At 41.3% G+C, this 23,752-nt stretch overlaps 1 protein-coding gene and 1 long non-coding RNA gene across 3 annotated transcripts in view; one reads left to right on the top strand and one right to left on the bottom strand.

The window, feature by feature from the left end:
• CHUK (component of inhibitor of nuclear factor kappa B kinase complex) overlaps window positions 1-10,180 on the bottom strand; it is a 34,171-nt gene extending 23,991 nt beyond the window's left edge. For both annotated transcript variants that reach the window (XM_063434338.1, XM_063434337.1), the window contains exons 1-6: window positions 10,014-10,180; window positions 5,507-5,601; window positions 3,988-4,102; window positions 3,297-3,366; window positions 1,069-1,157; window positions 485-574 (exon numbers count right to left, since the gene is read on the bottom strand). In XM_063434338.1, the coding sequence (XP_063290408.1) occupies window positions 485-574; window positions 1,069-1,157; window positions 3,297-3,366; window positions 3,988-4,102; window positions 5,507-5,601; window positions 10,014-10,118 (564 nt within the window). In that variant the 5' untranslated portion in view covers window positions 10,119-10,180. The remainder of the gene's footprint in view (window positions 1-484; window positions 575-1,068; window positions 1,158-3,296; window positions 3,367-3,987; window positions 4,103-5,506; window positions 5,602-10,013) is intronic.
• A 146-nt stretch (window positions 10,181-10,326) lies between these two features.
• The window catches only part of LOC134575134 (uncharacterized), a 36,520-nt gene continuing 23,094 nt past the window's right edge, over window positions 10,327-23,752 (top strand). Inside the window, exons 1-2 of the long non-coding RNA XR_010085586.1 lie at window positions 10,327-10,374; window positions 18,970-19,630. This is a non-coding gene — a long non-coding RNA (uncharacterized LOC134575134). The remainder of the gene's footprint in view (window positions 10,375-18,969; window positions 19,631-23,752) is intronic.

Raw genomic sequence — 23,752 nt, forward strand, 5'->3', positions numbered from 1 at the left:
CGCTAGCATTAGACCTCCCCATAGGAATGTATTATTCAATGCTTTCCTATGGGGATTCCGGCAACGCTGAAAGGGCCTCATGCAGAACGTTAGGATGTCCAGCGTCGTTTAAGAACCCGGAAGTCCCTCTAGTGGCTGTCTGACATGAAAAAACAGCCACTAGAGGAGGACTTAGTCCTGCAAGGTAATTATTGCAGTTTATAAAAACAGCAATAATTACACTTGCAGGGTTAAGGGTGATGGGAGTTGGCACCCAGACCACTCCAATGGGCAGACGTGGTCTGGGTGCCAGGAGTATCCCTTTTACTGGGATGGGTGGCTTGAGCTGTGAAAACAGTCTGCAGCTTTACTTACATATATAAAATGATTCATGTTCATCTACAATAATTAAAACATTTTTAGGAATGTGTTAAAACTATAAAATCAAACGGCAAAACAAAAACCTTTGAGGATTGTTAGAATTTATGAAACAAATTATACACACCAAGTACTGCAGGGTACCAACAAACGAAGTACAGAGACTTCCTTGATCAAGGTCTTTGGCATATCCCAGGTCAATAATTTTATGGACAGTCTACAAAACAGGGAGAAATGAGAAGTTAGATCAAAACAAAATAAAATCTGCAATTATAATCAATAACAAAGTTACTATTTATAATTATTAGACAGCAGGAGAAAAGCTGTGTGTAAGTAATATGTATAGCTTGGAGGAAAGACGAGACTGGGAGGGATATGATAGAAACAATTTAAATACATAAAAGGGAATCAACACCGTAAAGGAGGAGACTATATTTAAAAGAAGAAAAACTACCACAGCAACAGGACATAGCCTGAAATTAGAGGGGCAAAGGTTTAAAAATAATATCAGGAAGTATTACTTTACTGAGACGGATAGTGGATGCATGGAATAGCCTTCCAGCTGAAGTGGTAGAGATTAACACAGTGAAGGAGTTTAGGCATGCATGGGATAGGCATAAGGCTATCCTAACTATAAAATAAGGCCAGGGTCTAATGAAAGTATTTAGAAAATTGGGCAGAATAGATCGGTTGAATAGTTCTTATGCTCACCTTTCCATTACAGTCAAGCAAAACAATGTTCTCTGGTTTAAGATCTCTGTGGATGATTCGATTTTCATGCAAATACTGAATTCCAGAGCCTACAAGAGATACAAGCACCATGGTTGGTATATTAGGTGCATAATATAATACACACACACACACATTATGTCAAGGGGTTGGATATATTAGGCAGCAAGTGAACAGACCGTTACATTTCATGCGTTGGGAGCAGGTAAAATGGGCAAGCGAAAAGATTTGAGTAGGTGTGACAAGAGTCAAATAGTGACGGTTAATTGACCGGGTGAGAGCATTTCCAAAATGGCAAATCTTGTGGGTGTTCCCAGAGTTAGATTGACAAAGCACAGATAGTGTCACCGACATGTACACCATGTTTTGCATGATTGCCATGTGAATGGACCAGAGATCACTAATGTTGATGACCTCAGAATGGGAGGATCATGTGGCAAGAAGTACGCTGTCTCAGTAATGGATTACAGGTAAATCTTTGGTAACTTGAATATTTAAAAAAAAAAAAAAAAAAAAAAAAAAGGCACAAAAACAACTTTAATTCAGTTTTTCTCTGCCATTTAGGAGTTAAATCACTTTTGTTTCTGTTTATGCCGCCTTAGCCACACCTCCCCTGGCTGCAGCTAACACAGCCTCCATGGGAAAAATGGTTTTATTTTCATTTAGATGTTAACTTGTTTTAAAAGTTTATCTCCTGCTCTGTAAACTGAACTTGAATCACACAGAGTAGGCCATTAACAGAGCAGAAGATAAGAGATTCTAAATTAAACAGAATACACAATAAAGGAAGTATAGCAGTTGGAGGTCTATTTACATGAAGTGTTAAGGAAAACTGTGGAGAAAGCTGTGGCCAGGGCTGCATAAACAAAGTGATTTAACTTCTATATGGCAGAGAATTGAGCAGTGACACTGATTTATAAGCCAAAACTGCTTCATTAAGCAAAAGTAGTTTGGTGCCTAGTGCCCCTTTAACCTAAAGGAAAAAGTAATATTATAATGTTCCTTTAACCCCTTAAGGACCAACCTTCTGGAATAAAAGGGAATCATGACATGTCACACATGTCATGTGTCCTTAACCCCTTAAGGACCAAACTTCTGTAAATAAAGTGAATCATCTTTAAGGGGTTATGGGCTTAAAGAAAATTGTGTTAAAGGACCACTATAGTGCCAGGAAAAAAAATACTTATTTTCCTGGCACTATAGGGTTATTAGGTCCCCCCAAGTCGGGCTGAAGGGGTTAAAACCCTTTTAGTCACTTTCCTTTCTCCAGCGCCGGGCTCCCTCTGCGCTGGTGACCTCTCCTCCTCCTGCCGTCAGCGCCAAATGCGCAAGAGCCACGCGCGCATTCAAACCGCCCATAGGAAAGCATTACTCAATGCTTTCCTATGGACTTCAGCGTCTTCTCACTGTGATTTTCACAGTGATAATAGCGGAGACAGCCACTAGAGGCTGGATTAACCCTCAGTGTAAACATAGCAGTTTTTCTGAAACTGCTATGTTTTCAGCTGCAAGATTAAAACTAGAGGGACCTGGCACCCAGACCCAGAGATTTAGCTGAAGTGCCTATAGTGTTTCTTTAAACTCCTGGACCCACATCTGTTTCAGGTTCAATGAGACACACTTTCTCTTTTACCTAATCACCCCACTACATTTATAAGAGTCTCAAACTTTTTCTTCAGTAAACACTGCCACCATGACCATATCAGTTCATGCTTGTAACTTTCAGAGCTCACCCTATCCCCACTATTTGTTAATTTTTCACCACCCATTTTACTAGCCAGATAGAGGCACAGACTCCAACTCCTATGTATCATCCAGTGAATTGGATGCGATAACCAACTGACAATTGTGTTCTCCCTCGTTCTTTGATCACATATATACCATGAAAGATTACTCTAACAGTGTGTCACAGACATTCCATACGGAACAATGGTTCTTTAGTATGGACTGCATTTTCAACAATGTATTGTAGTTATGTTGAAACCTTCTTAGAATATAATATTACAGACACATTTTAAAGGTGTTAGCTTTCCTTTCACATTCATGTGCGCACACCTTAAGAAATGACTAATACATTTTTTTTTTTTTTTTAAATAACAGTAAATCACTGTACAAGATATACTGAACACTGATCTAGGCTATGAAATTATCCATGGATTGACAAACAAAAAGAGACCAATTTATTACAAAAGCCAGATGTTCTTGTATACCTATGTCGCTTATTAAGTTTAGCACTTGACTTTCCTTAAGCCCACAGCAGTTTTCTGGCTTGTTCAGAAGCTAAAACGTAAAAACAAAAGAAAACAAATCATTTTTACATGGAAACAAAGGTTTATGAGCATTGACATAGCAATGTAGCATTTGTTTAAAGGGTTACTCCAAGCACCATCACCACTTCAGTAATTTCAATGTTCATGGTTCCTGGTGTCTGTATGTGTAGCAATTTGTGATGAAATGCTAGGGTGTCAGGCCTGCTAATATTAATTCTGTACATATTTCTATGCACAGAATGTTATTATTTGGCTGTGAGCATCCAGCTGAAACTCTCAATGAATGGCAATGGGATTAGAGTCCAGCATCTACACTTCTGTAGATGCGATTAAGACAGCCCCAAATGAGCATCATAACCACTACAGCGGTAACCTTTTAGAGATTAATGGTGCCCTGATCCCTCTTTTAAATGCAAGCATACAAAGAAACCTATAGATAACGTTCTCCTTAGGTGGAACCCATTCGCAGACATCTAAAAGTGCTTGCTAATGAAAGGCTAATTATATAGAATTCTGCTTGGCTCCTATATGATGATGCATAATCGTTTAAATTTTATCTGTCGAATACTTAAGAGCAAGAATGAAATGAGCCAGCGAAATTCTACAAGAAACATGGCGATGTGCAACTAACCTTGCGCAAGTCTCCTCCAGAGCAGTACTCCATCGCCAAGTGGGGCACATCATTTACTAGGAAGTCCATTTCAGGAGGCACGTCACATGCTTTCACCACATTTGGGTGATTTAATCTGAGCAAAAAAAAAAAAAAAAAAACTTTAAAAACTACTGAAAGATCAAAACATTTACCAACTTAAAAAGTTAAAGGATCACTATAGGGTCAGGAATACAAACATGTATTTCTGACCCTATAGTGTTTAACCCACCATTTAGGTGGCTTGTCGGCCCCCTAGAAAAGTTTAATCCTCACATTATTTCCAGCGCTGCACGGGTAAGCTGGCGCTGGCTCCGCCCCCTTTGTGGCATCATCAAAATGACAGATTTTTAGCCAATCCAATGCTTTCCCCATAGAGAAAACATTGGATTGGCTAAAATTGGCACGGGGGCAAGCCAAATGCCATTTTGGCCAATCAGGACCTTCTCATAGAGATGCATTAAATAAACCTTTACAAACCGGTTTACCCCATTACTGGAACATGGGCCCAGAATACTCATGGCACCGTAACCACTACAGTGGCCTGTAGTAGTTGGCATGCTTGGAGAAACACTTTAAAAGACAAGACACTGCTATTGACATAAAAATATAAATAGATTAAATCCACTATGAAATTCTGCAAATAGTGCATGCATAGTAAACTGACCATGCTAGCCAGAGAAAATTTAATACTTTGCCAGTCATTAAGTGATATATATTGTAAATGCAACTATGAAGAAAAACAAACAAAAACCCACAAGCCACCAACACAAAAACCTAAAAAGACTAAATGTACACTTCAGCAAAGCCACACTAGCGGTGACACAAAATACCAAAAACGGTTATATAGGATGTAATGGACTAAAATCATTCAATTAACTACTCTAGTGCTATATTATGGTGATCAATCCTAAATGTAAGGAATTTATTGCAGTACACCTCAGCCCTTATACATTAATAAAAATCCCTATGCACATTTAAATAACTGGATGTTTTTTTTAATATCACTCGAATGGTCATTTAAGCATAGCTTATCTTCCACATCCAGGCAAAGGGATATGGTTATAGTGTGCAAGTCAACTTTTTCTAATTTTATGTACTAGTAGTGATGTGTACTATAGACACTGCTGCCACCCAGGAGTAAAGGGAGCTTGTGCGCAGGGATTTTATTTTGTATTATACAGCCAGGTTACAGTGCTGCCACCCACCCCACGTGTACCCTATTAAGACATAATAGGTGTGTAGGGGTTTTAGAAAAAAAGAAAAACTATCTAATGAAGACAACAAGGTGAATTGCTAGTGTAGGACTCACCTAAAAGGTTTTGCATTTACATGGCAGGTGAGCTTACACTTTAATGGCCATTGGAGTGGTGCTAAAAAACAAAACTGTTCTTTAAATAGGCATAGAAATTTGGGATAGTGTGCAAGTAACTTTTTATTTGTTTTTTTAGAAGGAATATATTGTGCAAGAATATATGTTTCAGGGAGATTTTCAGCTAACCTCTTCATTATCTGAATCTCCTGGCACCATCTCTCTTTGTTCTTTGCGCTCAGCTCCAGTCGGCATGATTTGACAGCTATCAACTGCGCAGTTTCCTGTAAGCATAAGTAGAGCATTCTGTTGACAATCTAAACTCTATATCTGCAAAACAATGCACGATAAGGTTTGTCATAGAAAGTGTCAACATAATACAATCAGATATATTTTTTCCCCCCAATGCACACTTCAGCACAATAAAATGTGAACTTCCCTGTTGAAGTGATAAGCAAATTCTGTTATACAGTGTAAAGTATAGTCATTTTAAGGCATGCTGTACAGAAAGAAACTTAAAGGCAATATTTCTGCTGACAAAACAGCAACCAGAAATGGATGCAAGTTACAATAAACGCAACCACTGATGCACAAATGAACACATGACATTTCATAATAAATGATGTATGTCATTTGACAGGCAGCAGGCCTTGTGATGACATATGTTGTTTTTTGACAAACAAGTGAAACTGTCACTAGCTCTAGATCACTCTTTAGCTAGGCATTTGCTAGTAATATTTACACACCAACAAAATGTATTAGAATAGATGTTATGCTCCATATTAGCTTTGTACCTTCTTTAACTTTTGTTTTTCCTCAATCCCTTTTCAAAACTCTCCTGTCAAGCTTCTTTACCAGCAATTCTTACTCAACTATTCCTTATGAGACAGGACTGAAAATAAATGCCGTGCGCACAATAATTCAGAAAGACTTGGTATCCATTCAACAAAAGCCATAAAGCATTGCCCTTTTTGCCACAACATTCATAACAGTGAAAAGTTTAAGTTGTCTGCATTTGTAGGGTTATTGACTAAATTTCAAATTACAACTTTCAGGATAGTCAGTATTCTTACCATGTTAGCCTATTGTTTGAGCAAGGCCCTCAACACACACTGTTTCTGTGCTTGCCTTGTCCACCTATTGTACAGCACTACTGAACCTGTTAGCACCTTATAAATAATATATATACACCGGTGGAAATCCTTAAAGGGACACTATAGTCACACTGACCACTTCAGCTCAATGAAGTGGTCTGGGTGCCAGGTCCCTCAGGTTTTAAACCCTTCACATGTAAACATAACAGTTTCAGAGAAACTGCTATGTTTACATTTAGGGTTAATCCAGCCTCTAGTGGCTATCTTCCGGACAGCCGCTAGAGGCGCATCTGCGACGCTGGAGGTAAATTTCACCTCCATCATGCAGAGCGTCCATGGGAAAGCATTGAGAAATGCTTTCCTATGGACACTTTGAATGCGCATTCGGCTCTGCTGACGTCGGAGTGGGAGGAGGTAAGTGGCTGAAGGGGTTTTAACCCCTTCAGCACCACGGGAGGGGGACCCTGAGGGTGGGGGCACCCTCAGGGCACTATAGTGTCAGGAAAACCGCTTTGTTTTCCTGACACTATAGTGATCCTTTAACAGAATGTACTATTAAGAAGGAAGCCTGATTGTTTGACTATTTAAAATATATAATTATCAACGTTGTGTCTTGCTCAAAACCTTACATAACCTACACGTTAACGACACGGTAAATAATAAAATACGCTAAAATACACTTTTACACACACACACTGCTGAAGATTATCCTTTTATTTGCCAGTTAACTCTTAACATTACTGTAGTAGCCAGAGTGAGTTTCTATGTGACTTGGATGAAGTTTTCCCGATGGGTTATTGTTCCCCCAGGGTTGCCATGTGGCTGTCAATTCGCTGTAACTCGCAGTTGTGAAAGCCCCCATATTACTCCTATATCTCTCCCAGTCTCCCCCCATATTACTCCTATATCTCTCCCAGTCTCCCCCCATATTACTCCTATATCTCTCCGTCTCCCCCCATATTACTCCTATATCTCTCCGTCTCCCCCATATTACTCCTATATCTCTCCCCCATATTACTCCTATATCTCTCCCCCATATTACTCCTATATCTCTCCCCCATATTACTCCTATATCTCTCCCCCATATTACTCCTATATCTCTCCCCCATATTACTCCTATATCTCTCCCCCATATTACTCCTATATCTCTCCCCCATATTACTCCTATATCTCTCCCCCATATTACTCCTATATCTCTCCCCCATATTACTCCTATATCTCTCCCCCATATTACTCCTATATCTCTCCCCCATATTACTCCTATATCTCTCCCCCATATTACTCCTATATCTCTCCCCCATATTACTCCTATATCTCTCCCCCATATTACTCCTATATCTCTCCCCCATATTACTCCTATATCTCTCCCCCATATTACTCCTATATCTCTCCCCCATATTACTCCTATATCTCTCCCCCATATTACTCCTATATCTCTCCCCCATATTACTCCTATATCTCTCCCCCATATTACTCCTATATCTCTCCCCCATATTACTCCTATATCTCTCCCCCATATTACTCCTATATCTCTCCCCCATATTACTCCTATATCTCTCCCCCATATTACTCCTATATCTCACCCCCATATTACTCCTATATCTCACCCCCATATTACTCCTATATCTCACCCCCATATTACTCCTATATCTCACCCCCATATTACTCCTATATCTCACCCCCATATTACTCCTATATCTCACCCCCATATTACTCCTATATCTCTCCCCCATATTACTCCTATATCTCTCCCCCATATTACTCCTATATCTCTCCCCCATATTACTCCTATATCTCTCCCCCATATTACTCCTATATCTCTCCCCCATATTACTCCTATATCTCTCCCCCATATTACTCCTATATCTCTCCCTGCCCCCCCATATTACTCCTATATCTCTCCCAGTCTCCCCCCATATTACTCCTATATCTCCCCCCATATTACTCCTATATCTCCCCCCATATTACTCCTATATCTCCCCCCATATTACTCCCCCCATATTACTCCTATATCTCCCCCCATATTACTCCTATATCTCCCCCCATATTACTCCTATATCTCCCCCCATATTACTCCTATATCTCCCCCCATATTACTCCTATATCTCCCCCCATATTACTCCTATATCTCCCCCCATATTACTCCTATATCTCCCCCCATATTACTCCTATATCTCCCCCCATATTACTCCTATATCTCCCCCCATATTACTCCTATATCTCCCCCCATATTACTCCTATATCTCCCCCCATATTACTCCTATATCTCCCCCCATATTACTCCTATATCTCCCCCCATATTACTCCTATATCTCCCCCCATATTACTCCTATATCTCCCCCCATATTACTCCTATATCTCCCCCCATATTACTCCTATATCTCCCCCCATATTACTCCTATATCTCCCCCCATATTACTCCTATATCTCTCCCCATATTACTCCTATATCTCTCCCCATATTACTCCTATATCTCTCCCCATATTACTCCTATATCTCTCCCCATATTACTCCTATATCTCTCCGTCTCCCCCATATTACTCCTATATATCTCCCCCATATTACTCCTATATCTCTCCCCATATTACTCCTATATCTCTCCCCATATTACTCCTATATCTCTCCCCATATTACTCCTATATCTCTCCCCATATTACTCCTATATCTCTCCCCATATTACTCCTATATCTCTCCCCATATTACTCCTATATCTCTCCCCATATTACTCCTATATCTCTCCCCATATTACTCCTATATCTCTCCCCATATTACTCCTATATCTCTCCCCATATTACTCCTATATATCTCCCCATATTACTCCTATATATCTCCCCCATATTACTCCTATATATCTCCCCCATATTACTCCTATATCTCTCCCCATATTACTCCTATATCTCTCCCCATATTACTCCTATAGCTCTCCCCATATTACTCCTATAGCTCTCCCAGTCTCTCCCCATATTACTCCTATAGCTCTCCCAGTCTCTCCCCATATTACTCCTATAGCTCTCCCAGTCTCCCCCCCATATTACTCCTATAGCTCTCACAGTCTCCCCCCATATTACTCCTATAGCTCTCCCTGTCTCCCCCCATATTACTCCTATATTTCTCCCAGTCTCTCCCCATATTACTCCTATATCTCTCCCAGTCTCCCCCATATTACTCCTATATCTCTCCCAGTCTCCCCCCATATTACTCCTATATCTCTCCCAGTCTCCCCCCATATTACTCCTATAGCTCTCCCTGTCTCCCCCCATATTACTCCTATATTTCTCCCAGTCTCTCCCCATATTACTCCTATATCTCTCCCAGTCTCCCCCATATTACTCCTATATCTCTCCCAGTCTCCCCCCATATTACTCCTATATCTCTCCCAGTATCCCCCCATATTACTCCTATAGCTCTCCCAGTCTCCCCCCATATTACTCCTATAGCTCTCCCTGTCTCCCCCCATATTACTCCTATATCTCTCCCTGTCTCCCCCCATATTACTCCTATAGCTCTCCCTGTCTCCCCCCATATTACTCCTATATCTCTCCCAGTATCCCCCATATTACTCCTATATCTCTCCCTGTCTCCCCCCATGGCAGGGAACTCACTTTGTTTTGATACAGACACACGTTGCCGAACCCCCCGGTGCCCAGCCGGTCCTTCATCTCCCAGGGGCCACACACGGCTCCGTGCTGCAGCGGTGGCCTGTCCATGACCCCACTCCGGTAACAACAGCAGCAGCACTAACTCTCCTCTCCTTCCGCAACCGCCGCTTCCGGTCACCTGACTCATCACCTACCCACAGCCAGGCTTCCGTTGGAGGCCGTGGATTGGCTAAGGCACGGCGTGGAACGCATTTGCATTTCACGCCTCGCTTTGATGCGCCAGGCAAAAAAAATTACCTGCAGCCTGTCCAATAGGACCGTGGGTACTACGTCACTGTATTGTTGCTGAAGCAGGAGCAGTATGGTGAGTGCTGGGGGTGTGTTCATGGATAAAGGATAATGTGGGGAGGGATGGCCTCTCACCTGGGCATGCATGCATTATATCACCCATGGAGGGTTAGTGAATGGCCATTACACCTGCAGCCATGGAAGGGGGCTGCCTGGGGAGTGTCAGGGCTGTGGGGAGTATATGGTCCATGGAGCTGGTACTAGAGGGAGAGGCAGCCATGGAGGGAGGCTGCCTGGGCAGTGTCAGGGCTGTGGGGATTGTATGGTCCATGTAGCTGGTACTACCGTAGAGGGAGAGGCAGCCATGGAGGGGGGCTGCCTGGGGACTGTCAGGGCTGTGGGGATTGTATGGTCCATGGAGCTGGTACTAGAGGGAGAGGCAGCCATGGAGGGAGGCTGCCTGGGCAGTGTCAGGGCTGTGGGGATTGTATGGTCCATGGAGCTGGTACTAGAGGGAGAGGCAGCCATGGAGGGAGGCTGCCTGGGCAGTGTCAGGGCTGTGGGGATTGTATGGTCCATGGAGCTGGTACTAGAGGGAGAGGCAGCCATGGAGGGAGGCTGCCTAGGGAGTGTCAGGGCTGTGGGGATTGTATGGTCCATGTAGCTGGTACTAGAGGGAGAGGCAGCCATGGAGGGAGGCTGCCTGGGCAGTGTCAGGGCTGTGGGGAGTATATGGTCCATGGAGCTGGTACTAGAGGGAGAGGCAGCCATGGAGGGAGGCTGCCTGGGCAGTGTCAGGGCTGTGGGGATTGTATGGTCCATGGAGCTGGTACAAGAGGGAGAGGCAGCCATGGAGGGAGGCTGCCTGGGGAGTGTCAGGGATGTGGGGATTGTATGGTCCATGTAGCTGGTACTAGAGGGAGAGGCAGCCATGGAGGGGGGGCTGCCTGGGGAGTGTCAAGGTTTTGGGGATTGTATGGTCCATGGAGCTGGTTTCTAGAGGGAGAGGCATCCATTGGGGGGAGGCTGCCTGGGGAGTGTCAGGGCTGTGGGGATTGTATGGTCCATGGAGCTGGTACAAGAGGGAGAGGCAGCCATGGAGGGGGGCTGCCTGGGGAGTGTCAGGGCTTTGGGGATTGTATGGTCCATGGAGCTGGTTTCTAGAGGGAGAGGCATCCATTGGGGGGAGGCTGCCTGGGGAGTGTCAGGGCTGTGGGGATTGTATGGTCCATGGAGCTGGTACAAGAGGGAGAGGCAGCCATGGAGGGAGGCTGCCTGGGGAGTGTCAGGGCTGTGGGGATTGTATGGTCCATGGAGCTGGTACTAGAGGGAGAGGCAGCCATGGAGGGGGGCTGCCTGGGGAGTGTCAGGGCTTTGGGGATTGTATGGTCCATGGAGCTGGTTTCTAGAGGGAGAGGCATCCATTGGAGGGAGGCTGCCTGGGCAGTGTCAGGGCTGTGGGGATTGTATGGTCCATGGAGCTGGTACTAGAGGGAGAGGCAGCCATGGAGGGAGGCTGCCTGGGCAGTGTCAGGGCTGTGGGGATTGTATGGTCCATGGAGCTGGTACTAGAGGGAGAGGCAGCCATCTGGCTGGAACAACATCATTTTATAGCCAGCACCAACATTATTAGATATGTATTCATAGAAATCACATCACAGAATGGATTACAGTGTAAATGTGAAGCAGCATTGGTTTCTGTGCCTTACTAGAAAAGTGCTTCCCTGCACTACATACAATACCTGAATTCTTATTTTTTAAAACATTTTATTAACAACAATATATTAGATAAATATATATAAAAAAAAAAAAAGAATATGCGAATTTGGGTCCATGTCGTGCAGATCTAGGTTTGATCTCAGGGATAAGTCACGAAAAGTGTAGGAACTGTTCGTCGCAAGACTTTAAAAGCACAGTGCGCATGGGCTAACCTGAGTGTGGTGGCTGGTCCGCATTGCTTACAACCTCCTTTTACAGGCATTCCGCATGTCAACAGTGACAACCACAACATCACTGGCATGCCCTCATTTGACCAGACACATTCATTCCATAATAATACCTCTTGTCACTCCCCTCACCCCCCCAAAAAATAGAGCCATTCAAAAAAAAACATTTTTGGGGAAATGGTGATAAAGAAATGTATTGGAACTTCATTGAAGTCAAAAGATATAATAAGACACAGTGGGGATTACTCTGTCTTATGAAAAATTTTAAGGTGACAAAACTTGACAAAAGGGTGGTGTATTGACAGGCATTGTCCTGCTCATTCATTGTGAGCGGAAACGTCATTTCTGTTCTTCAATAGGTCTGCCTTGGACCTTACTCCTGAATCTGTGCAGTCATTTCTTCTATGAGATACTTTATGCTGTTTGCACTAGTGTGGTCTTTACTACGAGTGCCCTCTCACCACCTGCATGTTCCTTTTGCAACCCTGGTCTATAGACACACTGACTGACAAATGTAAACATTCTGTTTCTCTGAAAATTTGGTCCAATAATTACACCAAAAAACTGTCTTTGGGTAAAAATGAGGAACATTTCAGTACTCTGGAATATACGTAGTTGAATACACATTTGGGGATATATATGCAGTAGTATAAATCAGTTTTGTTTTTGTTTTGTTTTTAAATATGCACAACAAAAATTGTGTGTTTTGTCTGTATGTGTTAAAAAAAAAACCTCAGACTATTACCTGAAATGTTGGATGATTTATGCGACATAGATGTCTAGCTAAATTGTTAAAGGGACCTGTATCACTGTTTAATTCAAAGGTTTTTGCTTTTTATGTGAGACTGTCTTTCTTATTTTGGAGGCTGGAAAAGCAGGTAATTATGATTTTTGGCAAACCAACTTCTTTCTTGGATTTTCTACGTTTACCCAAGCGGATCATTGATCTAACTCTAACCAATCAATGTCCAAACCTTAGCAATGTAGTAAAAGTGCATTGAATATGTGTGAAGGAGTCATGCATGCACAATCGGGATATCTTGTAATACCATCAGTGATATAATGAGATGCCCAGGATGCACATCCCTCCATCCTAAAATCTGTAATGAGGTGTGAAACACATGACATGGCAGAGAGTGACATTAAAAAAGTAGAGCCTTGTGCTACCATAAATTGACATACAACTACAGCAGCAGAGGTGTTAAAGGGTTACTCCAGCCCTTAGAAGAGGGGTTCCTTTGTTCTGTAAAATCCCCCTTTGGGCACTATGGAAAAGGTTTCCTCCTCCATCTACAGAAACATTGCAAATAAAAGAGATTTACTTACCTGGAATCCAGCGCCAGGCAAAGCTCCCAGCGCTGTCTTCCATGCCCCCTCTGATGTCATAGGGGCCTTTCGCGGTCCAATCACTGGCTTCTCATAAAGATTGGTCTGTTTTGCTTCGCCAGATCAGAGCACATGCACGTTTAAAAAAAATAAAATATATATGTATATATACTGAGGGCAACGGAAGGAGACTGTAGGGAGGGGGGAGCAGTCTTCACCTTGCAGGCCCAGTGGGCGCTGACAACAGATGTAAAATATGCACAGAATTGACAGGCAGTTCTCTGAGTGCAACTAGCCCTAAGCAGAATTTAAAAAAAAAAAAAAAAAAATCTTAGTATGTGCAGTGTTTTATGCAGAAACACTGCACATACATACTCCTACCACCATGACCACTTCAAATCACTGGTTATGGTGGTGGAGTAACTATTTAAATTCTTATGTGCAGTGTCTTATAGAAAAATACTGCACATACTGACCCTAGGCACCATAACCAGTGGTCATGGTGCTTGGTGTTATCAAGGCTATTTAATTAGTCTATTGCTGAACTAGTAAATAAGCATTTCCGGTAGTGGAGTATGCACAACCTTTTAGAAACCCTAACTGCCTGCGCAATATTTGGGCAGAAATTGAGCCCAATTCAATTGTATGAATTTATATTTTCTTAAAAAGTAATTCCTCTTTAGCCTAACTTTTACTTTTAAACACATTTTGGTTTCATTCTTAACCATGTCCCCTTGACTAATCCTTTAATATGCAAATAAAACAAACAATACTGGAATATCTGCTATTCTAGTTTATTCCAATGCGCTGTTCCTGTCTAAGTGAATTATTGTATGAAGTTTTATTTTATTAGGTGAATTCTTTATTCTATGTTCAACATTCCCATTTGAAGTTTGAACTATGGAATCCACCACCAGTGGACCACACATTTTTCCATGATCTTTGCCAGTGTGGTCAGCAATTAGTTCTTCCTGTATCCTACACATCCCCCATGTATTCATGTCATGTTTTCCACTAATACCAAAGTTTACCACTCCCTCCCCTTAATGCAGACAGAACCATTCTCTATAATTGTAGTTGCTGGCCACAGGACACCCTTTAATGTATCTCCTCTTCACTGTTTTTGTTACTCCATTTAAAACATATTTTCCTTTTACCACATTTTATAGCTTGGCCATCGTAATGATAATTTTTCAAAACAAAATGTACACATGTATGCAGACAACACAGTAATCTATGCAAGCAAATATCTATGCAAGCAAATCCAAAATACTGCAGCTTGAGGCTGTGCTCCAAGACCAGTTTACAGAGGTAGAAAAGTGGATCACAAAAAACAAACTCTTCCTATACACTGACAAAGCTGTCACAATGATCTTTGGATCAGTACCTAAATTACACAATTCCTACCTATCCATCAAAACAAAATCAAATAGCACACTGACTGCAGTCCACTCTTTCAAATACCTGGGTATGCTGTTAGATCCCAATCTATCTTTTGGCCTGCACATCGAAAAACTTGCATCTAAACTTTATCCAAAACTAGGTGCCCTGTAAAGAAACAAATCCTGCCTAAGCCCTACAGTAAAGGAAAAGATTGCACAGCAAAAGCTGATGCCAATTATTGATTATGGGGATGTAGTATATGCACATGCACCGCAATCCCACCTTAATAAGCTAATACATTGTATAACTTGTTCTGCCGATTTGTGCTACAATGTAATTACATGACCCACCATGGTGACATGCTAAAAGAACTAAACTGGCTGTTGCTGGAATCCAGACGCATCCTTCATCTTTCCAGCCTTGTGTTTATGAGATTTTCTGGAAGCTCCCACCCTACCTGACCAGAATGCTCTCACCGACTGTTCCCACCTCTTATAACCGCCGATCCAGTACCAGCACTTTATTTAGTCTACCTCAATACAAAAAGAAAGCAGCCTGATCCTCCTTTTCCTACAGAGCGCCGCAATTATGGAACAACCTCTCGTACTCTTCCAAATCTTCCCCAGGCCTAAAATCCTTTAAGAGATCCCTCTCTACATACCTCAAAACACAATGCACCTGTCATGGTTGATTATATATTTCCTACCTGTTCTATGTTATATTTTGTATATATTGTGTATTAATATTGTTTTTGTATTTTATTGTACCATAATGTATCAATGCAATGTTTTGTGGAATTAAGTTATGTTGCGGGAAGCCCCTGGAGATAATCTTACCTTCTCGAACGGTTTAACCCAGAAGTTGCCCCCAGCTATACATACCCCACTTTCAATACCTTGGGTTGTCTACTTTTTCAAATGGTATGCCATTATGGGGGTAATTCTCATTCCTGGGCTACCACACCGTCTCAAAGGTAACATTACTAATCTGGCAAAATAAAATTTGAAAATGGAACGTTCTATATTTGACCCTGTAACTTTCCAAAACACCATAAAACCTGTTAATGGGGGGTACTGTTGTACTCGTGAGACATCGCTGATTACACATATGTGCATTTTTTTGTATTATGACATTCACAGCTAAAATGTCAGACGGAAATAAAAATGACCAAAAAAATCTTATTTTCTCACATTTTTGTAAAAATTTTATTCATAATAAATGATGTTCCATATATGAATAGTTAATGGTAAATTAAAGCCCTGTTTCTCCTGAACAAAATGATATATAATAAGTGTGGGTGCACTTAATGTGACAGCGGTGAATTACGGTTGAACAGACATATAGCGCAAATTCCAGTTTTTGCTTATGTTTTGTTTTGATCAGAACGTGCACTATTGACTCCGTCCTGAAGGGGTTAACTTCTAAATACACCCAAACTGCTTCATTAAGCTGAAATAGTTTTAATGCTATAGTGTCCCTTTACCCTTCCTCTAGTTGCTGTCATATATTTACAGCCGCTAGAGGCGCTTCCGCAAAATAGTGAAGTAAATCTCTACTATTTCTATCAGATGGTCTCACAAAGCTTTCCCATGATCTCAGCCAAAGAGGCAGCGCTACACACAAGAGACCAGCACTACGAGGGAGAAAAGGTAAGTAAAATCACTTTTTAACATGACAGCAGGGGCTGGTCACCTAAACGGTAATTAGGGCACTATAGAGTTAGGAATACACGTTTGTAGTCCTAACGCTATAGTGATCCTTTAAAAAAAGAGAGACGTGGCACCCAGACCACTTCATTAAGATAAAGTAGTCTGGGTGCCTGTGTTGTCCCTTTTAAGGGAACCCGTCATGCCTAAACTACTTATGCTCTTTTGAAAGGGTATAACGTTTTAACTATACATTGTGCTAGCAGAGTGGGAGAAAATAAAACAATTTAAATAAAGGTCCTTCTCCTTTTGGCATAGACTCTATGCCGAGGACTTGACAGACAAAGGAGAGCAAGACCTCCCACACGCGAACCTTCTGCCCTGCCAAGCATTGCAACCACAAATGTGCTGTGGTTGGTATGGATATTATTAAGCTTATACTGCTAGCGCTTGCTAGGGAGTATAGGAACAGAGTGACTGAAGTCGCTCCAGTTAGACACCGGCATGCTGGATACATACTCAGCGGCATCACACAGGCGATTTGCCCTGCTTAGAGAAGTATCTCCAAGCAGGGAAATCACACAAGACAGCAGATGGAATGGAGGAGACCGGAGGTGGGTGTTAAACAAAGAGTAACACCCACAAAGCTCTGAAGACCGCAGCACTTGGATGAATGCGATATGAGTACATCTCAATATTTTACATTGAATACATCACATATGATAGCAGTGAATTAGAAGTTTGGAGGTTACCTATAGAATGTGTTATTTTTAAGCTGTCTTACTAATGCTTTTCCTATTTGTTCCTTTTTTTTCTCTTTTTGTGTGCCCAAATATTCCTTCATGAGCCTCGATTTTTTTTTTTTTTTTTTTTTTTATTCTTTATTTTAATTGTGCAGGGATTTTCACAAACAGCATGATTTGCCAATTGCCATAACAGCTAGGGCATACAGAGTTTCATACATAAGTGTACATTTGGTCCGTAGAAAGAAACATTGCACATGTTTATATTATGATAAAAAAACAAAGTTGAGTCCTATCTCGTTTGCTTAAAAGTAAGGAATTCGTTAACTGTGCTATGAAGCTTATGCATTCAGTGGCAGCCGAAATCCTAAGTGTAGTAAGTTCCAACATTAACAGTAACCTAGAGCTTGGCAAGACTTCTCTATTTGGGTGTACTTAGCTGAGCTGGTTTGCGGGGTATAGTACTTTACAGTTAAGAGCCTAGATTTTAACTTTATTTTTCTGTTCCATTTTTTTTCTTCAGTTCACAAATATGTAGTTCCCAAAATATAAAAAAGAGTGGAGATTTCCTGAAGTAGGTGAGCAGATTTAAATGAACACTATGGTCAAGAACACAAACATGTTTTCCTGACCCTATATTTGTCCCCCTAAATATAGTAAAATCTTACTTTTATTCAAGTCTGCAGCTGCTGTCTCTGCCCCTGATCTGCCTGCTTGGCTGACATTATCAGAAGTGATTCTCTGATGCTTTCACATAGGATTGGCTGAGACTGTCAAAGAGGCAGATCATGGGCAGAGCCAGCACAAGTCAAACGTAGCCCTGGCCAACCAGCATCTCCTCATAGAGATGCATTGAATCAATGCATCTCTATGAGTTATGTTTAGTGTCTCGATGCAGAGGGTGGAGATACTGAATATCAGTACTGCACACAGTGCAGCACTGCCCCAGGAAGCACCTGTAGTAGCCAACTGAGGAGTGGCCAGTGGAGTTATCCATAGATTGTAATGTGAACACTGCATTTTATCTGAAAACACAATATTTACTGCACAAAGCCTGCATGGATTGACTATACTCTCCAGAACAAATGCAATAAACTGTAGTTGTTCTGGTGACTATAATGTCCCTTTAACAATCTTCCTTTTTGTTTAAGGACTAAAAATACCTAATAATCATTTAAAAATTTATAAAATAATTAACTTTAGGGAATTTAATCAATAGTAAAAATAATAAGTGGAAAAAAGAGCAGAAAGAGGAATTAAAAGTAAAGGAAACATGGATTATTTTGGTGTACTACAGAAAATGTGGGGAAGAAAAAATATATAAGAAAATAGGGCATTTGTACAAAACTGTCAGAAAACGTGAAAGCGAATGTGACAATTAGTAAACATATCCCCCATCCCTCTCCATTACATTTACTTGAATAAAATAATTGCTCACTACGATAAAAGGTGTTCTGGACCATTAATTATTTTAAATATTGTGCTACCCAGTGTGCGGATCTGCGATCACATGTACTGTTCTGTATTTGTAAACAGTCTGAATTCTGGAATAAGGTTGTTAAAATTCTAAATTTTAATATTCTTTGTTATTCATACTTTATTTTTTTTATTTTTTATCTGTCCACAGCCACATCCTCATTTACCCATCTCAAGGTTCAATCTTCTCACAATCTGCTACCTCTTTGTTCCTTGGACCCGTGACTTGGATTTGACAGACTAGTTAACAAACCAGATTATGTGTCTGCAACGGATCAAGCTTAACCTCTATTAGAAATTTCTAAATTCATCCACCAGTTTCAATATTTTTTTTATAATGTAATTTTAGGGTTAATTTTACGGTAATGTCATCACCGTCAAGAGGCAGGAGTGGATCTACTACTACATTACATACATATTTCATATGAATACAAGTGTCTTAGCTGTGTAAGAGAGTATAGAAGGTATGTGCTGTTAATGCCCTGTAAACCAGTAACTGCTTATGCATCAGCTGCTAATCCTTGACAGCATAAGGAAAGAATAAGGGCAGCCATGTGCACATTAGTGATGTCCTATGAGGATCCCCTTGGTGCTACCACAAGCAGCAGGAAGAATTTGGTGGGGACAGACGATAGTGACCTATCAAGCACTTTATGTGAAATTCCAGAGAACAAAGAAGAGAGCAAGGCTACAGATTCTGATGCAGAAGAGGAGAGAAAACAGTCTGTGGAACTGTATTCCCAGGTGGAGACACAGCCAACCCTTGAAACAAACACAGAGGAGCAGCACAACCAGCTCAACGCCAACAACTGGTTTGTTCCCCTGTCTCTTATTGCTTTCATTGATTGAATAATCAAGTGTATTTTGCAGAGGAGGGAGTAGCAAACCTTCCTTCATAGCTGTCATAACTGATCCCATCCTTCCATTCTGCGTCTGTTTTTAATATTTTAATTGTAAACAAGAGTCCTTAACAGCTTATCTGCTCTGTGACGGTTGGGTGAAAGTGGCACTGTCACCCCCTTCCCCCCCCCCCCCCCTAAAAAATCTTTATGAAATACTTAGAATAACTGTTTGAATTTCACTGAAATTCAAACCCAGCCAAGAGATCTACTAAGACTAGGAGCGACTACTTTGTCTCACTATATTCCCTATCCCTGACATTCTAGACACTGGATGGAGCTACCATCATCTAGAAGTGTCAGTCCTCCGAGCCAGTGACGGCTGCAGGAAATTTACTTTAACTGTGGAGGATCCTGCGGAATCCTCCTTAGACCTCAATGAGTGATAGAGTTATCAGAGTCGAAAGAGGACCTGCTGGGAGAAGATAGCAGTCCCTGCGAGGGACAGGTCCCCAGGTTCAGGTAAGTAGATTTCACATTTGCTTTTTCCTACGCCTGACAATTTTGACAAAAGAGTGGAGCTTAAGACAAGCTCCACTTCCTTTGTCAAGCCAAGAAAGCGAGAAGCTTGGCTTAAGCTCCACCCCTTTTCAAGATTTCTAAGTGCAGGAAAAATACACAAGACAAAGTAGTCTCTACTTTGTCTTATGTTTTAAAGAGAAATCGATCACAGATGAAGAAAAGAACACCACATTCTGAAAGGGGAAGATAAGATGAAACAATAGGAGAAAGGTAAGTTTGAGGTGACAGAACCCCAAAAAGGCATAATATGAGTGTTAGGAACAGGCTTCCCCTACAGGACAGGCAACTGTCCAGTAGTGAGTTCTTACTATGCCTAATGGGAAATCCTGCCCAATTTATAGGAACACGAAGCTTTATAAATTGACACTTAAAGCAAACAATTTATGCTCCTGCCTGTGTATAGTTGCACAAATCACTGTAGCTGTAAGCAAACAGCAGGTTATAGTTGTTACAAAGAATCCTTCATCTGATTGTGTTCATATATAAATACATAACGGGTACCTGTTACACTACTTCAAGGAAAACTACAGTGTTAGAAATACAAAGTTGTATTTGTAACACAATAGTGCTCTCTAAACACCCTCCCTCGTACAAGTGGGAGGATGTCCAGCATTGTTTCACAGAGTCAAACTCTGAAACTCCAAGAAGCTCCTCTAATGGCTGCCTAGTAGACAGCCACTAGAGGCAGTTTTAACCCTGTAATTGTAAACATTGCAGTTTCTCAAAAACGGCAATGTTTTACATTGCAGATTTAAGAGAACAGCGACAATGTAGCCAGACCACTTCATTGGGTATAAAGGGACAATGTAGGCAACCAGACCACTTCAGCTCATTGAAGTATTTTGGATGCAATGTCCCATGTTCCTAAACCCTGCAATAGTAATTATTATTGAGAAACTGCAAAAATGACTATCCAGGGTTAACTCCACCACTAGTGGCTGTCTACAGGACAGCCACTAGAGGGCTTCCTGGTTTGAAATAGACCTTTGGTCTGTTATCTGACGCTGGACGTCCTCACGTTTTGCATGAGGACCTCCAGCGTTGTGTTTTTCCCCACAGGAAAGCATTAAAAATCCTAGTGTGAAGGACATCAGCGCTGGATTCAGTTAAGTGACTGAAGGGGTTTACCATTGAGCGCCGCGGGAGGGGGAGCGGTGCTTTGTTTTCCTGGCACTGTAGAATCCCTTTAAGTGGTCTGGGTGCCTATAATGTCCATTTAAGCTCTGTTGAAAGAACATATAATTTAATTTATACTTTATGCTAGCATATCTGCTAGCAAATGTATAGATTGGGAGAAATCCCTGTTTAAAAATAGGACCTTCTCCCACCTGTCAGTCAATTCTTTGGCATATACTCTATGCCTTAGAAATTACTGACAAAGGAGAGAATAACATATTTTCCAAAGGTGGTTACTCTGCTTTCTGCACATAATAACCACCGTGCATGCAGAGTGATTGCTATGGTAAATTCCCAGCTGACGGTGTTAGTGCTGGCTATAGGAATGGCGTGACTGATGCCAATCTGTTCAGATGCTCGCATGCTGGCAACAAAGAGAAGGTTTGTCATGCTTGGTTAAGTGTCCCCAAGCAGGGCAAATAAAATAAATATGTGGGAGGAGTAAAGGGTGGGCTGGAGGTGGGTGTTACAGAAGAGCAATACCCATGAAGCTGAGGACATGGCGGCGCTTGACAGGAAGGCGACTATATTTGTGATTGATATATGGTAACTTAAGGCATGACAGGTTCACTTTAATGGGTAACTAGCTTCCAATTCACAGATGTGTAAGTGCAGTAAGTCACACAAGTACTACGCCCCTCTCACAGCTGTTTATTGATTAGTGTTTAGTGTAGAACTCTAGCTGAAACTGCTCATCAAACTTATGACGTCAAAAATGGCTGGAGGTAAGTATTTCAGAAACTTTCTCAAAAAGATTAGGCAGTGCTCTGCTGACTTTAGCTGATATTAGCGTACTACCTCCAGAGCTGAAAAAGATTTAAATGGATGAGCCATTATCGCAAGACTGCTATTAAACAAACGTAAAATAAAGTGACATATTTTAATAACTGCTTTAATGAACGGAAAGATGGGCGCTAAAGGTGATATGAGGAAACATAGTGATTTTTTCCCTATTTAGCTCAGTCTGTAATGTATAAAGTGGAATGGAGCCAGCATTCCCAGGAAATAGTATGCTGTAAATCTTTTGCTTAATTTAACATGGCAACGATCCAGACTGCATTCTATGGCTACTCTATTAGACACTTCTAAGTATGTGTATGAGATCAGGAGCTGAAAGTTGTTTCAAGGAATCAAAGTGAATTATTAAGGTCACCAGAAGTGTAGAAGAAAAGAGATATTACTCTTTTATGACAGAACCAGCCCCACTGCAGCGGGCTTCGAGATCCACATTCTGCGACATTAAGGAAGCCACTCAATGATGCAGTGGATAAACTCTCAATATATTATCAGGAATACACTAAACAGACGAGAGGTCTTACTATGAAACGTGCTTTTGCTAATGTCAAAGAAGATACTGGTTTATATTTAAATTTCTGAGTGCATGTAAGACACAGAAATTGTGATATGTGAAGAAGATTTATTTGGAGTTGTAAGAGGAGGTTGTGTTGGGGTCCAGGCAACATTCTATTGGATGGGTAGCCCAAATGTACATTTCTTTAGGCAAACTATAATTATTTTATATATATTTTTGTCTTCTACAGCTTTAGTTCAACTTTACTAGTTGCCTCCTCTACTGTTTAAGTGATTAAAAAAGATTAAAGGAACACTCCGGGCATCATAAAAACTTTATCTCAAATAAGTTGTTCCAGGAGGTTCTGGACTCCATCTTACCTTAAGTAGTTAAATAATCAAAGTTGTAAAAGTGGCCCTTTTCTGCTTGTCATTTTGACAACGGTCCAAGGCTTTAGTGTGGAACTTCATATCTTTCTCCTCTTTGAAACCATGTACCATCACCAGGAATACGAGCACGTGGGCACCGTGTTCACAACTTTGAGGTAAAACCATTCGTAAATGATTTAACCACTTAAGGACCACATGGCATGTTAAAGAGAGAGGTCGGAGTCAAACAGAACACCTAAACATGAGCCTTCGAGGTAGAGCTAATGGTAGCACTTGAGGGAGGGAAGACCAGAAGTTCTCTTTTGGACAGGTTAAGTTTAAGGAAATGACCAGCCATCCAGTTGGAAATAGCAGAAAGGCAGTCAGAGACACAAGTCAAAAAGTGTGGTGAGATATCAAGGGAGAACAGGTAAATTTGCGTTCCACCTGCATAGAAATGATACTGAAAGCGAAAGGAGCTGATGAGTTTACCAAGGGAGGCACTATAGATTCAAAACAATTGTGGACCAAGGACAAATCCTTGAAAAACACCAACAGAGAGAGATTTGGGAGAAGAGGCAGAGTTAGAGAAAGAAATACTAAAAGAGCTCTAGGAGAGGTAGGTAAAGCACCAAGATTACAGATGAGAAGAAACTATTGTGAATCAACAGTGTCAAA

This window comes from Pelobates fuscus, chromosome 10 (genome assembly GCF_036172605.1).
Source record: "Pelobates fuscus isolate aPelFus1 chromosome 10, aPelFus1.pri, whole genome shotgun sequence".
In the NCBI taxonomy this organism is placed as follows: domain Eukaryota; kingdom Metazoa; phylum Chordata; class Amphibia; order Anura; family Pelobatidae; genus Pelobates; species Pelobates fuscus.